The sequence below is a fragment of the Pimephales promelas genome, chromosome 23 (assembly GCF_988280905.1).
Source record: "Pimephales promelas chromosome 23, fPimPro1.hap1.1, whole genome shotgun sequence".
In the NCBI taxonomy this organism is placed as follows: Eukaryota; Metazoa; Chordata; class Actinopteri; order Cypriniformes; family Leuciscidae; genus Pimephales; species Pimephales promelas.
Window position 1 is genome coordinate 10,718,751 of NC_142791.1, and position 16,524 is coordinate 10,735,274.

Below are 16,524 nucleotides of genomic sequence, written 5' to 3' on the forward strand. Positions count from 1 at the left end.
AACGGATAAACTGTATCCCAGGATGCCAACTCACCCATATCAGCCGCGCGCTTTTGATTCCACTCGCGTTTAATCCCCGAGGTTACTCCACAGATATCAGTCTCTCAGGATCCACTCCAACGAAGACTTTAGTCCGAGCAGTATTACAGCCGAACTAAAATCATTATCGATCCGACTCCATGTCGCAAAAATAAACTTTAAAACGTGCTGCCTCCCCCGTTGAATCCAATAAAACGGAAAACCGGTACATTTCCAACAGCATTAAACATGATGGTCATCCGTCGATCAAACGGAATATAATTCAATTCTCGCCAAGGAACTGTCTGAATATAAGGGCAAAAGTTGTTCTGGGTCGCATACTTTAAGCAATAATGCTTAAATCATGCGGAGCTTATCGACCAGAGAGGTAAGCAAAGCCAAAAGAAAGAGCGAGTGTTGAGGGCTTTGCATTAGAGTAAATCTCTGCTCGCCGCCGCAGTCGAGTCTCGTCCCTGAGAAATATCACAGACCAGCGTGATGATGATTGCGCGCTCCCTCCCGCCCTCAGGTCCTCCACACAGTCATAATAAAGGTGACCCGGAGGCAAACCCGCTGCGGTAAACAATTACAGAATGGCAGAACACCCTACTTAACCAAGACTGTTGATGGATGAAAACGACACACTGTTAATCACTAAAAAGTAACAATGGAGACCCTGTGTGTGTGTGTGTGTGTGTGTGTGTGTGTGTGTGTGTGTGTGTGTGGTAGCACCACTGGACACTAACAATTTTACTTATTTATTTTTATTTTCTTAATATAAAACATTAATGTAACACTGACATACTCCATTAACAACATTGGCATGCATTAATGGGTTATGCTACACTAGTCTTGATTCCTTAAATAGCCTACTTTACAGTGCATTCTTGAACGATTTTCATTCATTTAAAGATGATTCACTCCTAATCAATCAAATGAGATGATATAAGTTGCTGTTGTTGCTTTTGATTTGACGATACAATTTGACGGGGTTTTTTTTTTTACTTTTGAATATATATTCTATATATGATTATTAATGCTGATTATTAATTGCTTTCAATGTATTCAGTTTAAAACTATACAAATTAGTTTTTTTTTTTTTGTTTTTTTTTTTATAAATCACACAGATCCAGAATACTTGACTGACTCATTCATGGAATTATACGTCAATATTTTCTGTATTTGGCCGAGGCAACCTTGCTCTGGAGGATTTTTGTTCAAATAATTTCAGCTCAAATCAATATTTAATGTCTGTTTATTTAATTACTTGATAAGCAAGATTTTCAATCTATCGTTAGCTGCACACTGTGAAGTAGACTTTCAGATACATGCACAACTGTATCTGATACAGGCACTGAGGCCCATTTAAAAAATGAAAGAAAATATATAAAACGAAATAATCCAGCATGTTATGACATTAAATTCTTTAACAACAAACAAAATATGAATATTTCCTTTTTAGTCCCCCTGGTGCTTTTTTCGGAGTCCCTAATTAGTGTTAGGAAAAACAGCCATAGAGCCAGTTCCAATTTAGTGATCAAATTAGTGGAGAAATTAAAGTCACCTTAAAATCTTTTACTTTTTTAAGGAATATTGCGGTATTTCTTATAAATAATATATCCATGCATCATTACTTAAAAAAGTCCATTTGCCTCTTGATCTTTAATCAAAATAACTTCCTATCACATACATGAGATCGACCAATAGCAAAACACAACCATCCAATTCCACATGGACAAAATCAAGTCCTGCCATAAATTGTTTCTTGTTTAAGAAGCTGTTTCAATTGGATGTATGTCACAATAGTGAAGACAATCGCCAAGTTTAACTCTTGTTTTGTTATTTTTATTGGCATTATTTAAAATAAAGTATTTCTGCAGGTCTTGATAAATAGTATGCTGTTAAACAAGAGAGCCAGCAGCTGAACTAAAAAAAACACTTGATATATGATCAATGAAAAATAATTATCCTGATTAAAGTTGATTTGTTCCAGGCTGCTCTTGTGATCTGACTAACCGTCCATATATGATTCAAAGTAAAGCAAAATAGTTAGAAGCCACTTTAATTAAATACTTTAATTAATATGGGAATGCTATAGAATGTGACATTTTTCTGCCTGATGGTTTTTTTTATTTATTTATTTATTTATTTATTTTTATCCGGTGGGTAAATGTAGTGTGCATGTTGATGAGTTTTCCTCCGGCCTTTTACCTGTGAATCCATCTAATTTTATGCTCCGTAAGTCGATTATTTTATAATGGGCTCTTTTAACAATTGGTGCAACAACGGTTTTTGAAGCTTTCGAAATGTTTTTTGGCAGATTATCTGCAAGTGAAAAAGACAAGATGATCTCTCATTAGAAATAATATAAATTTCAAAACTCAATTCCATCTACGCTGTCTTAAACAAGATTTTCACAATGAAAAAAAATTCTTGGAACTTTCACACATTGGCAGTCGTGATATGAGTGGATTAAGGATGCTATGGCTTTATTTGATCTTTTGCCGCATTGAAGACATGCAGATAATTTTAAGCAATGGAATAAATTTTAGCAGGGGATTATCCAGTTTAAGCAGTGCGAGTTAGGCAAAAACAGGAGCCGATGGCAAGGCAATGATGGACGAAGGCAAAACAAGGTCACTGTTAACAGCATAGCTTAATTCATCATTGTGTTAGCTGCTGTGTTGAAAAGAAATGTTTATTCAGTAACTAAAAAGTCTTGTAATGAGAGTGTAAGCATATCCAATCCAAATCATTTAATCCTTAACCAAAGAAACAATTCTGTCATTGTTTACTCTCTCTCATATGATTATGATTTATAAAAAGCATGTTGCCTTCTGAGTCTGTGATGGATGTGATAATGTGGTTAAAAAAAAAAAAAAAACACTCAGCCCAGACAGGAAACCAATTGTCACCCATTTGTCTTGAAACAACACCAAAAGGTTCTGCTATGCTGATGTAAGCCAATTACATGGCTCTCAATATCTCTCCCAGGGCATCATACATATTTCATGATTATGAGATGTCATAACAGGAATTCTGGATGGAAGTTCACACATTAAATTGCATACTGCGCTTTACAAAAAGTTCTAGTCTGATGTGAATTTCATTGCGTAGAAAAATATAATTCATCCCTTGAGGATGCCTTCAATAAGCATGTGACATTTTAAAGGTAATAAAGGAAATCTCTCATAACCGGCCAGTTCTGTCCGCTCCATTTCAGTGATTCAGAACTTAAACATGAGTCGGGATGAGTTGTCTTTCTATTGATTGCCTTAAGAGCCCCCAAACTGAAGGACATCTGCCGATTTACCAGGCTCAACTTTTTATTTGTTTTCAATAATTTGTATTTGTTTTTGTGAACAATTCCACTTCCTTTCTGGTCCTTAGAATTACAAAGGCTGCATTTCTTTATTTTTGCTGCTGCGTCCGTATACATGCTGGATGCTAACTTCTAACTGCATGTTGGAAAAGAGACTCTCATGACTTTGAAATTGATTGAAATCAAAAACAGACAACGCAAAGCTAACCCCTATTCCCAAAGCTAACCCCTATTCCCAAAACAACCCCCTATTACTGGTTCTAGTGAATAATAAAAAAAAAAAAAAAAATGCTACGAATATGGTCTGATTCACAAACCGATTTTTTGTGGTATCAAAAACATACAGCAAGATTGTGACAAATGTAGCCCTCTTCCTTAACAACTGGTTGTTGGCTTGAAATTAATATTTACCCAAACTATTTTCCAAATGCATGTTATTGTATTGTAACCAAAAGAAGTGTGACCCAGAGGTCTTCATCAGGCACCAGGCATAGATTGTATTGTGAACAATTCATCTGTTTCTTTTTTTTAATGATCTGATACTCAACTCCTCCCGCAGCTTTTGTCACAGACCCTGATTGAGGGATCAAATTGTGCGGCCTATTCAGGAGAGGTGTGCTATGACTTTCATAAGCGGTCAGAGGTACGGTGATTGCCCTAAGGGCAAAAAAAGCGGCCGAAAAATCCCATAGACGTAACATTGCGACGATAATAGTCATAACCTGAGACGTTTTGAACAACTCGATTGGGGGAATAATTCAATGACTCTCTCAACAATGAAAATCAACACCACTAATACACAGACTGTGGAAATCGCAAACAAAGTGACACAAATAGTCCCAGTGTGTTAGATTGTTATATCAGCACTCTTGGAACACCACTCAGCCAATCAAATTCATGGACCAACAATATATACACTGCATAAAGCACTATCCACATGTATTCAAACACAGACAACTATACTCACGCACAAGCTCACACACAAATTATCAGAGGCGTTGAGGGGTAACTAAATTTGGCAACAGAAAAAGGGGGATATTTACAGCTCTCAACAGCTTGCTGAAAAAGCAGGAAAGACATTAATTGCATTGCCGATGTCTTTTATGTATTGATCAACCAAACATAACACCCTCTACATCACACTGAGCGCAATAACACGGTTGCTAATCAAATAATAGAAGAATAGATATAAGCAACGGAAACAAAACTGCAGAGAGCAAAGAGACAGCACAAGTACAAGGTCTAATAGTCACCTGTCAAAGGCTTAATCACTAATGGTGTCTTCTTGCAGGCCGTTCCCTGGAGTGAGCTGTACTTATGGGTCTGGTTGATTAAATTTAAATGGATTAATATGGAAAAGAGGAGAGGCCAACACGTGACCTTCTAAAGGACACAAGTCAGAACCATTTACATCAAAAGAAAGCCTGACTATAACAAGCATGGAAATCCACTTAACAATTTGTTATGTGGTCGTATCAAACACATGATTTCTTGTTCAATTTTTTGTATGTGCTTTTGAAAATTGAGCGACCCTGGATTGCTAATTGGTGTTTTTGTTGTTGTTGTTGTTGCTTTTTGTGGAAGTTTTGAGGCTGGTTGATTTCTGATCTTTGGAAACTGGCATAGTTGTAAAAAATTGTAGTCCTTATTGTAAACAGTTTGTAATTAGTTTGGCCAGTTACAAGCAAACTTAGCTGTCAAACACAAACACTGCACACACCATACTGTAATTGTTCTGCCAATATAAAAAAAGTAAACAATTTAAAACAACATTCATTATTAAATAATCATTGTTAAACATGAAGACATGGTAATACTTTATTTTGATGGTCCTTTTTGAACATGCTGTTAACTATAAGTAACTTTGCAACTACATGTCTACTTGTTCTAATCCTACCAGTCTTCTAATACTCTACTAATACTTTAATGAGAGTTAGTAGACATGTAGGTGCAATGTTACTTATAGACAAGAGAATGTGTTAAAGGGACCATCAAAATAAAATGAAAGCAACATTTTTCACTGTTTAAAAAAAAAAAAAAAAAAAACTACACCTACATTGTCAGAGCACAGATCATCACATCGACATTGTAACCTACATAAAAAAAATACATCAACATTAAATTAAATCTAATATGAATCAATCTGTTCACTTGATGATGGTATAATATTTGAGATCATTAATAATAATTACAATATTAATGATGAAAAAAATATCATATATAATTTAGTAGTGACTGTATAAATTGATTATAAGTTCAGGGTTGGCAAGATTTCATTATGTTTTTGAAATAAGTATTTTTTGTTTACCAATACTGCATTTATTTTATTCAGTTTCTTTAAAAATAAAAAGTTCAGTGGTGGGTTATATATAATTTATTAGATAAGATCTTCCCCTTAATCGCAGTTTTTTTTTTAAACTAGGCAAGTATTGTAATGCATTATTATTATTATTATTATTGCTATTATATGATTCTTGTAATTACACAGTAATCAATGGTTGAGACAAACTCAAGGTCATCCACATTTACATCTGGATTAGCATGTGTTTAGAAAATCCTCTCAGTCCTGCAAGGCAATTTTTGCATCTGGTTACACAAGTTTATCACAATCAAAAATAAAGGAACGTTATAACTGGTATATTCTGTCAGAGAAAGGAATTAAAGCATAATAGTCCTTATTTTTGTTCTGTGGCACCAATATGATGTAGGCCTACTGTATATCGCTTGTCCTTGAGTTTGAAAAATACAGCTTGTTGAAAGGCAACCGCAAAGGTAGGCATGGAGCTGGAGGAGGAATTTAAAAAAAGCACATCATGCTGAGATTACGTCTTCACAAAGAGTAACACACTGTCTGCACTCTCCGCTATTACATTAATACCCCAGGGATCGGCCACTGTGATATACTGTACACATGTGACTTCATAGCCATCTCTACTCTCTAAAATCACAGCAGAAGCACAAAGAACAACAACACTGTGGCTCGACCCTTTATCTGGTAAAAGGACTTAATTATAGATATGGATCTAACCAAGCGCATGTGTAATAAAGACGTAAACTCAAAGGAGCCGCTCGTCATGTTTCTCCAAACAATACCTGCACTGCCCATGAGATTCAGCGGCTTCTCTGATTATCAACATGACATAGAACTTGACCTGGTTTACTTCCTTAATGCACATTTCTGGTCTTATTGTGCATAATTCACCAGGGCACATTGCTTCAAATAGAATAATAAAAGTTTTTTCTTTGTATTTTTTTTTCTCAAAATGCCAGTCCCTCCAACCATCTTCAGTATCTATTTACGATGCAGTTTAATCTGATAGATGGAATGAAAGTTGACATGAAACAGAGGTAGTGATAGTTAGTTTATTCCCTTGTGATGTTTATCTAAAAAAGCTTCTTGAACAAAACAAAAAACAATGTAGGGCAGGACTCGATTTTGTCCAAGCGGAATGGATTTGATGGCCATGGTTTGCTGTTGGTCGTTCTTATGTGAGTGACAGGTTGTCCTGCCCTTGCGGCAGTAAACAAGTCATCGGAGAAAAGAAGAAAGGCTTGTTCGACTTGATAAAGTGATGGGCAGGAAGATCAGCGGCTGACTAGCAGTGCATGCTTAGAAAATTTGTCTGATTTGATACAGCGCCAACGCCATTTTGAAAATACGTCTTTTGTTGCATTATAAATATCTTCACTCTCGCACTGTACTCCCTCTTTTAATGCACTTTAGACATTGTACTTAACACACACACACACACAAAATAGGAAAAGATAGGGACTGATGAGATGTGGGGGAAGGTTATCTTATATTTTCTTATTATATAATCTTTTATTTTATACAGGATTGACAATGGCAATTGTTACATTGTTAATATGGTGGTAGAGTGGGGTGGTGATGGTAATGACAATGGTAATGCATAATAAATGGTTACTTTGTTTACGCATACACACACATACACATTCCCACACTCACACTCACTCACATACACACTTAGATCAAACACTTAAATCACATGTCACTTCTGGAATTATGGATTTACAAGATTGCTCACTACTGCACCATGTTGGTTTGTATGTATGTCGGACTGTTAAATAAAAAAAAAATTATATATATATACACAGTATATATATATATATACTGTATAAATATATATATATATATACTGTATATATATATATATATATATATATATATATATATATATATATATTAACATGATCAGTGCTGTATTCTCAATTAGGGATTATTAAACTTATATTAAATTATATTTATTTTATTAAATTATATTAAATCTGATATTAAACTAACCCAACAGGTACACAAAATAGAGCTAACAAAACTAAAAAACATGCAGCTTGTTAAAAAAAACAACAACAAAAAAAACAGGAACAGTAGAAATGAATTAAAATTAAATAAAATTTGTTGCTTCGCTGATTCCAAATTCAGTCCATGATCCATGCGGCGGACCGCAAACAGAGATATTTTCAGGCAGGGATGGGTCGTGGGTGGCTGTCTTCATTACTTACACTTTGTCTCCTTCCATCAGCAGGGCGATCATGAGGGCCAGTGTTTGCTGTCAAGATGCTCCACACTAATTGATTCCTCAGATTTTGACAATGCCTGGCAGCCAGATAATGGGTGACAGGGAAAATGATGGCTGCTTCTTGATTCCTTGCCTTGCAGACACTTGGATAAACACTGTTTATAGATTACATGCTGGAGGTTATCGGAGGGTGTCTTGACAGCGTGGAAGCAAACCAGAATGTGAGACTATTCTCTCCTGCGGGGCTTGTTCTGTGCTTAACATTACCTAATAGCAGTGCTCTTTTATACTTTAATGACTATGGAACAGACAATATTTGCCATCAGAGATTCCCCCAGAAGCATCTTTTCTCAGAGATCCTGACCTCTTCGTTTGAGAGCTACTTTGTGCAAAATCTTGCAAACACTGAAGAGGGCCTCCACAGGCCATTCGATATTTCCATGTACAGTGCTGCTCACATTCACAGGCAGTAAGTCCAAAAATAATGGCTAATAAATGGCATAGCTGCTGTTACGTGACAGTTTTTATCCCCAGTGCCCTTACAGGTGAATGGAGATCCAATGGGAATCTAAGCCCTGGAAATATATTATAGGCATGGGATGAACATTCAGCATATGCTTCTACTGTTGGCTGCACTTCAGATCATTATTATTAAAAAAAAGAAAAAAAAAAAGAAAAAAAAAACTCAACCTTTATAGGCTTGCTTCATTTGTTACTGTATCCCAAAGGGATAAAAAAGCCCCACTGTACTGTTTACGATAATAAATTGCTCACATTACAAGCTGTAGCAAAGGTTTACATATACAAGAGCAATAATTCGTGGACATTCGCTTGTATAAAAAAGATTATCTATTTGACAATTTGTGCAAAGTCACAATGACTGTACAGAGAACATCATTTAAAGTTATTTAAATGTGTATGTCATATATGCTGTATATGGTGGCTGTTGTCCGTCGGTGAGCAACTCGAGTGAGTCGCAGCGGCGAACACTCGGCAGACTAAAAGGATATAAATGGCGGAAAACGTATCAGGTACGGTGACTGAAGGCGGTGAGATGAAGGAGGTGACGTGGTGTGCGCAAAGTGCCCCCATTGGCTCTGACGTAAACTTGCCGCAGGACAGCCATTAGGCACATTGGCACGTGAGCCGCCTTGCTTATGTTTGCATGCTGCCACAACGCGTTTTACGTTAATTCAAAATTAAGACAAATTTTTGGCTTCAATATCTTGTGGAAAAGAGGTTTTCCCTGAGCGTAATATATTACGCAGTACGAGAGAACCTCTCAAACAACCAACCTTTATTAGATACACCCACAGATATTAATCTTTCAGTGTATAGTGGAGAAGATCGCTAAAACATAGTGCACACATATTGACATGATGAAACAGCCAGAAGGCTGCTGCAGTGAAAGTTTTAGCATACACCCACATGATTCACTACAAATTTATGATCATTACCATAATATGCAATAGGATTGTGCAAGAGCTTAAGCATAGATATAGGTTTTAAATTGTCATTTTAGGAAAACAGCACACCAGCAGTTCAGAAATATTGTTTAAAAGGTTCTGAAGGACAACGCGACAACTAATAGTTGTGGAGTGGTTGTTAGGACGTTTCCATAGTGGTTTTTAGGGTACTCGCGTGTCCACCTGCATGTCTCTATGATCATACTCCCTTAATATACAGTACATTAGCTGGGTTTCCTTCCAGAATTTAACAGTTCACGTTTTCCATCACAGCAAAACCAATTAAGAAACACTACTCAACATAGAATATTTACATTCATGATTCAATTCGCATTGGAAATAGCATCATATTGAATATTAGATTATTAGATCACTGAGATTATTAGATCAATAAAGCTTTATATTCAGAACAGCACACCATAGGATGACCTCTGTGTCAATCCTTGAATATTCATTCCAGCCCTTTCAGAAATGTATGGCTGGATGGTTTTATACAATTATTCAGTTGTACATTTGCTCTCACTGAATCAGCACAGCATTTGTAGAAGAAAGTGAACAAATCATCAGTTTACTAACACTTATAGGGAGTTCTGGGACACAAAGTAGATATTCTTCATTGCTGAAAAATTATGCAATATCTAATTAAATGTACTCTAGCTGGAAATGAAAATTAAACTTTTGTATGTAACACGAAGAAAAAAAAAGTACACAAATACACTCTAAAAAAACCTTTATATCTTCCACCTAATTAAATATAAATAATAATGATAATAATAATAATAATGCATTTCCCCAACCATATATTTGTTATATATTGTATTATTTTTTTCATTAATGGGTCTGAATGTCTGTCTTTCTATGAATGTATGGATGTATGTATCTGTATTTATTGAATTTTTAGTTTATCTCCCTGTGCATTTATGTATTTGTGTAGGAATATGTGGTAAATATACGTATACATATTTTGCAGGTTTCGTCCTCCATGGGTTTGTGATATTCTATATAAAACTAAAAAAAGAAATAATGTAAAAAGCAACATGCAAACACAAAGTAAATATTTTTCAGATATTGTTGGAATAATTTGCTTTAAAGCTAATTATTATTGAACAACTCATCGTCTTTATATTAATATATTAATAATACAATTGTAAATCTATTAACATATATGCCAATACAGTATATTATATGAATGTATTAAAATACATTTTGATATAATATATTTGTCACACACATTCAGTTATTTTGGTCTTAGATTCATTTTCATTAGTTTCCTAACTCCCTTTTTTCTAGATTTCCCACCACTTTTTAGTTGTCATTTGCAATTTTGTTTGTTTCGAGTACTGTATGTGTTTAATTTATTCTAAGAGTTTTTGTTTAAAAGATTTCATTGGTGAAGTGAAATGTTTAATAATATCAGGAAAAAAATATGATTAATTGAAATTGAAATTTCTTTTTTTTTTTCTTTTTTTTTTTTTTTTTTTGCATACAGCTCCTTTAATAAAGTGTTCCAAGTTTTCTTCCATATCCAAAGTTGGAGAGTGATAGCAGCAGCTGAGTTGTCTGAATGCTAATTTGAGTGGTTGCTGATTGAATTATTTCTCGCTGTTCATTACAAGTTGGCACCTATACATGACAAATTAAAAAGACTAAGCAACTAGATTTTCTTTGAATTCGCATCGTTCATCCCTTTCATACTAACACTTTTGAATGAGATATAGCTGATGATTCATCATCACCGTAACATTGAAATTGCTTGAAAATAACATTATTATTTACTTTTTATTAACTGACAGTTATTTGAAACCCATGTGGGCTGGATCCACGATGAAGTCAGCAAGGCTCTTGCTTTCCTATACCATAATTTAATCTTTCAGGATTCATGCCAGGATCTCTGTGTTAATATGTGTGCTTGTTTCGTATAAATTTTTTTAAGATTACATAGTGGCCGGAAAAAGCACTTGGGCACCTAAATCACACTTAAAAATGCATGAATGTCATCAGGTGAGGTCTACAGGTGTCAGAATGCAGGTGATTGAATTTTTAAGTCAGCAGATATATCCTTCATTATGGATGGACGGATGGATGAATAAATAGGTGGTTGGGTAGATGGATGGATAAATGGGTGGGTAGATAGATGCATGGATGGATGGATGGGTAAATGGCTGGTTGGGTGGTTGGTTGGATGCATGGTGGTTGGGCGGGTAGATGGATGCATGGATGAGTGAATGGAAGGATAAATGGATGCATGGATGGGGGAGTATAATGATAAATGGATGCATGGATGGAGGAATGTAAGGATAAATGGATGCATGGATGGATGGATGGATGGATGTAAGGATAATTAGATGTATAGATGGATGAATGCATGGATGAATGAATAGATGGATAAAAGGGTGAGTGGATGGATGGAAGTAAGTGAGTGAGTGTATGTATGTATGGATGGATGGATAGATACATGGATGAATAAATGTGTGGTTGAGTGGGTAGATGGAAAAATATATAGATTTTACTGCTAATGTGACAACACCATAACATGTTATTTTCCTTGACTACAACTATGCTATTTAGCTAAAGGTAAATTTGGCTGAAATTATTAAATGACATAACAAAATATTAAGTAAATATAAAAAATATAAAAAAAACTATGACTAAAACAAAAACTGTAAAAAAAAAAAAACAATTCACTTCTATTCAGAGCCTCATTTCCAATTTAAATAATTAATTTTGTAATACACCATGTTGTGCAGAAAAGTCTGATAATAAATAAATCTCTCTTCCACCTCATTCTACAACTCTGGCAGTCTCTCGCTCGCTCTATCTCAAAGGCACAGCTCTCTGGTTTTCATTTAATGGGTTATGTAGAGTTTCTTTGTTTCTTTTAGTCAACGAGACCCCAATCCCCTTGCCAGCAGTGCCGGGAACCGCTAGCTTTACCTCTGTTGAGCCATAACAGGCAGTGTGGGAGAGCCCCATTTTTGCTTCGCATTAGTGAAGCTATTTGAAGGGATAATGATGAACTAACTTGAACACGGATGACTGGCAAACGGTTGACAGCGTCTATACATCTCCTCAGCAAGAGGCCAACGTCCTGGGCTGCATGATGTCCACCCACTCAGATACTGACTCAGAATCAGCTCCACACGTGCAGCAGAACCATCCTTTGAAAACCATCCACATGGTGGGAATTTATGCAGCTCAGTCAACATCAAAAGGGCTGAGCTCTTAGATATGATTGAAGTAGAACAAATGTGAAAAGCATGCTTCAGTGTTAGCTATAAAATGAACAGCATCTGAAAAAATAGATGTCATTTGGTATGTTTGCCTTTTTACTTGAATGCACCGATATTAAAATAGATATAAAAAAAATAGATAGTCAGATATTGACCAGCCGACTTTTATTTTTATTTTTGTTAGACTATATCAATAAATGGCCAATACATACTATTTTTAATTTTAAAAATTAAAATTCAGGATATAATTCCTTTTGAGCATGCTGGTCCCTAGAAGAGGATCCTATTTGTTGAGTGAGTCTTCTCTCCATGAGGAGATCCTGAAAGCTTTGATCATTTGAGTGCTCTCTTTCCTGCAAGTTGGGTGGAGTAGGCTGTTCCTGATCATCAGGTTCCTGAGGGAGCTAAGGAAAATGTCCTTCCGCCCCTCTTTATACTCTTGGTCCTTATCTCTGGTTCAACTGCAGAGACTGCCCCTGAGCCACTGCAGACAGTGAATTAAAATCTTTGAAAACAGTTCTCCTGTTCATACGGTCACTACTAGAGGGTAGAGACTTGCTTGCTTTCGGTCAACGAATTGTGCCTGGCTTTCTCTGTCCGTCCACTTCATAGCAGTTTGAGGTGTACAGAACGCAAGCCTTGACCGCAGACCAGCTCTTATCTGTTAGATTCAGCAGAGAGGCTGTTTCCAAAAAAAATTGGCCCACTGATGGTGGCTGCCTTCATTTCGGTGAAATTCCGAGATGCTCATGTCTTCTTGGGTATTATAGAGCTCCTCTATAATTAATGTGTGTGCTCCGCGTGGGTGTTGACAGAATGATTTACTGACAGATTCTAGAGTTGGGGGCTGGGTGACACCTAGTTTGAACCGCTGCCTCCATGGGCTCCCTTCTCCTGAAACCAGTTTCACCATGAGCCCGGTTCAAGTGTGCGCCTTCCACTCCAGTTGAGTTCCCTCAAACCAAACCCCGTTGAGTTCCTCCACACCCCCTCGACATCGGACGTGTGGAACGTCTGGTGTTAGGCCTACTACTCGTAAGCCATGTGGAACCTGTGGTAGGCTGGGTCCATATGTAGCGGGGCTTACGGTGACCCCATATGTGTTCTCTTCCATGATACGGCTCCCTTCGGTGAACCTGTGCTCTGCCGTCACTGTCCGGTGAGTCTCCCCCCTGTCATAGGCTGGAGCAACCCCAGTGACATTCCATATGTCGTACTGCCCGGTCATCTGCCCAGTTCATATGTGGATTCTCCATGTTCCCTCCCTCCGGGTTGGATGTGGCTTCAGCAGCGTTCCTTCCTTCCAATGTATGGGAAACGCTTTCCCAGTGGTCCTGTAGGAACAGCAATGACTTCCCTGGCCTAAGCCCTGTCCTTCCTTGGCCTAAGCCCTGCAATGGATGCATCGGGAGGGTTTTGTCTAGGCACTGGGAGGTGGCATTTTCAAAGGTTAACCCCATTCAGTCGACCATCGACTACGTCCGACATTATCGACTGAAAGGGAACATCCTGGTTGCATATGCAACCCATGTTCCCTGAAGGAGGGATATTCGTATATTAATACCCGCACCGCGGGGGCGGAGTGTGTGATGCGCATCACACATACCAATTCCATTTTGCTCATTAATAGTACTCAAACAATATTTGCTCTCTGACGCACTCCCATTCAGTCGTCCGTCAACTACGTCCCTCCGTCATACACAACCAGGACGTTATCTTTAAAGGGTAACTAAACCCTTGGTCAGAGCCTGACTCCACCCACTGGCAATATTTGAAAAATGCTGGAAAAGTGGGCAGAGCCCAGCGGAGGGGGGCGTTCACCTGAGACGCATCTCTTTGTATGGAACTTGCCTACGTCACCAACAACCGCTGTGTCACGTACCACCGCAAACATCCAATAGGAAAATTCTACTGCAGTAGCCACCGTTCAACCTGAAGAGGGCAGCACTAAGACGTTTTTACACCATATATTGTAGAAATAGAACACTTTATAAACAAATGACAAAAAAAATTACTCGAATCAATGACTGGTATTAATAAAGATCCATTCTTGCAGATCATTAACTAAAAAAAGTTGGTTAAGTGTTTAGTTACTCTTTAAGGTGGATAGGTATCGGCTGACGTTGCACAAGCCTGCAGCGTTAATATAATCAGAAAGTCTTTTTTTTTATTTGAAACCATGTTGCATCCATTACATGGTCATTAAGAAACAGATCAGTCGCACAACAACAGCTGTGCTCAGTGATTCAACTGCAATGTTTATTTGGGAGCTAACAGGGCTTTCTCAAGGGTTTCTCCTGGCGTTGCACATCTATAATGGCTAGTCACACATTTAAAGATGTCCACAAGATGTTGGTACAACCATCATTTCCCGAATGACCGTTTGAGTTTATTTAAGGCAAAACGCCACAGATGACTAAGGTACAAATTGTAACTAATTGAGATCACTATACTTCCCCAGTTGAATTAGTACATTGAGTACATTGAGACAATAGAGTCCAACAGTCAGGTTCTGTAAGTTCCGGGTTAAATTCATTCACACATTCATTTTCTCCACTTGGAAATTCATTTTGAATAATAACTTTTAAATAACTTTCAAAGACAGACCTATGCTGAGCAGTGGTGGATTAAGAGTATTTGGTGACCCTGGGCACTGACACCTAGAGTGCTGATGTCAACCCAACTTTCATTTTCAACCCAAATCCGACATCTGTGTGGAGATGGGTTTTGACATCAACCCAGTTTTCTGCACTGACACCTAGAGTGGGTATTGAATATGTATGTAATGTGCCAGTTATATGGGCATTGAAATGAAACGCATGCATGTGGTCACGCAGTAGTGTCAATCTGACCAACACTACCTCATGAAAATGCATATCTACAAAAAAAAGAGTTATGTGCTTATGACACACACTGTAAACTTCTTGGGTAAGATTATTGGTGTGGAGTATGTGCGTAGCACGGCATAAAGTGTGTATCATATGCACGCAGGGATTACATATCATGTGCACGTAAAAACTCTTTTTGCATATTAATTGCATGATAAATACAATTCGGTCTATAGATACACACTTTCATGAGATCAGGCTGATCTGGCAGTAGATTGTGCATCCACCAAAAAAAAAAACGTATAAAATAATGAAAATAATAAACTTGCAACCTTTAGAATTGCGAGTTAGATAGTCAGGGGGGTTTAGGGGGTTTACATCTCACAATTCTGACATTTTTTGGCCGAATGTTGCTAGATATAAACTCGGAATTGCTAGAGAAAAAAAGTCAGAATTACCATTTTTTATTCCATAGTGGAAACAAAGCTCCCATAACAAACAACTTGGATAAAAATAAAAATCTTCACAATATAGACCGAAGTAAACCTAGTTGTCTATAAGTGCTAATCAAGTGGAGATTTCTGGCTCAGTGCATGGGAAAACAACAATGGTTTTGCAAATCATTGCTAATGCTTTGGGAATGTAAAGCACACATTGTGTTTATGAGAGATTTCTGGTGGAAATCTAGACTCCAAAACATCTTGTTTTTATTCAAGTCATGTTCTAAGGGCCAAGAAATAAATAAGAAATGAATAAGACCTTAGGTGAACATTCTTATCGCTATAAGTTGGCCACAAAAAAAATGAACTTGGAAACAAACACAATTTCACATTCCCTTTAATGTGGGAGAGAGAATTAGCAGAAATTTGTAAGATCAGTATCAATTTTTTAATAAAAATGGCCTTCTTATGCCATGTCTCATTCTTTGGGCTGTTAGCACAATTAAGGTCCTATATCAATTAATTTTGACTTGCACTTACTTGACATTTAGTACTCAGCCACAGGCTATAGATTCAACCCACTGCTCATTAAAATTATCTGGCTTTGGCTTAAAGAACAGTGGAGTCATACCATTATCACACAGTATTGAGCAATCTTTAAAGTTCCTCAAGACCAAGACCA

At 37.0% G+C, this 16,524-nt stretch overlaps 1 protein-coding gene across 3 annotated transcripts in view; it reads right to left on the minus strand.

Annotated features, from left to right (window-relative positions):
- The window catches only part of lrrtm4l1 (leucine rich repeat transmembrane neuronal 4 like 1), an 88,891-nt gene that overhangs the window by 32,654 nt on the left and 39,713 nt on the right, over positions 1-16,524 (minus strand). The window contains exon 1 of one of the 3 annotated variants that reach the window (XM_039675348.2): positions 35-641. The exons of the other annotated variants lie outside the window; for them this stretch is intronic. Coding sequence (XP_039531282.2) covers positions 35-38 — 4 coding nt within the window. The 5' untranslated portion in view covers positions 39-641. Of the gene's footprint in view, positions 1-34; positions 642-16,524 lie in introns of those variants that run through there. 3 annotated transcript variants of the gene reach the window in all.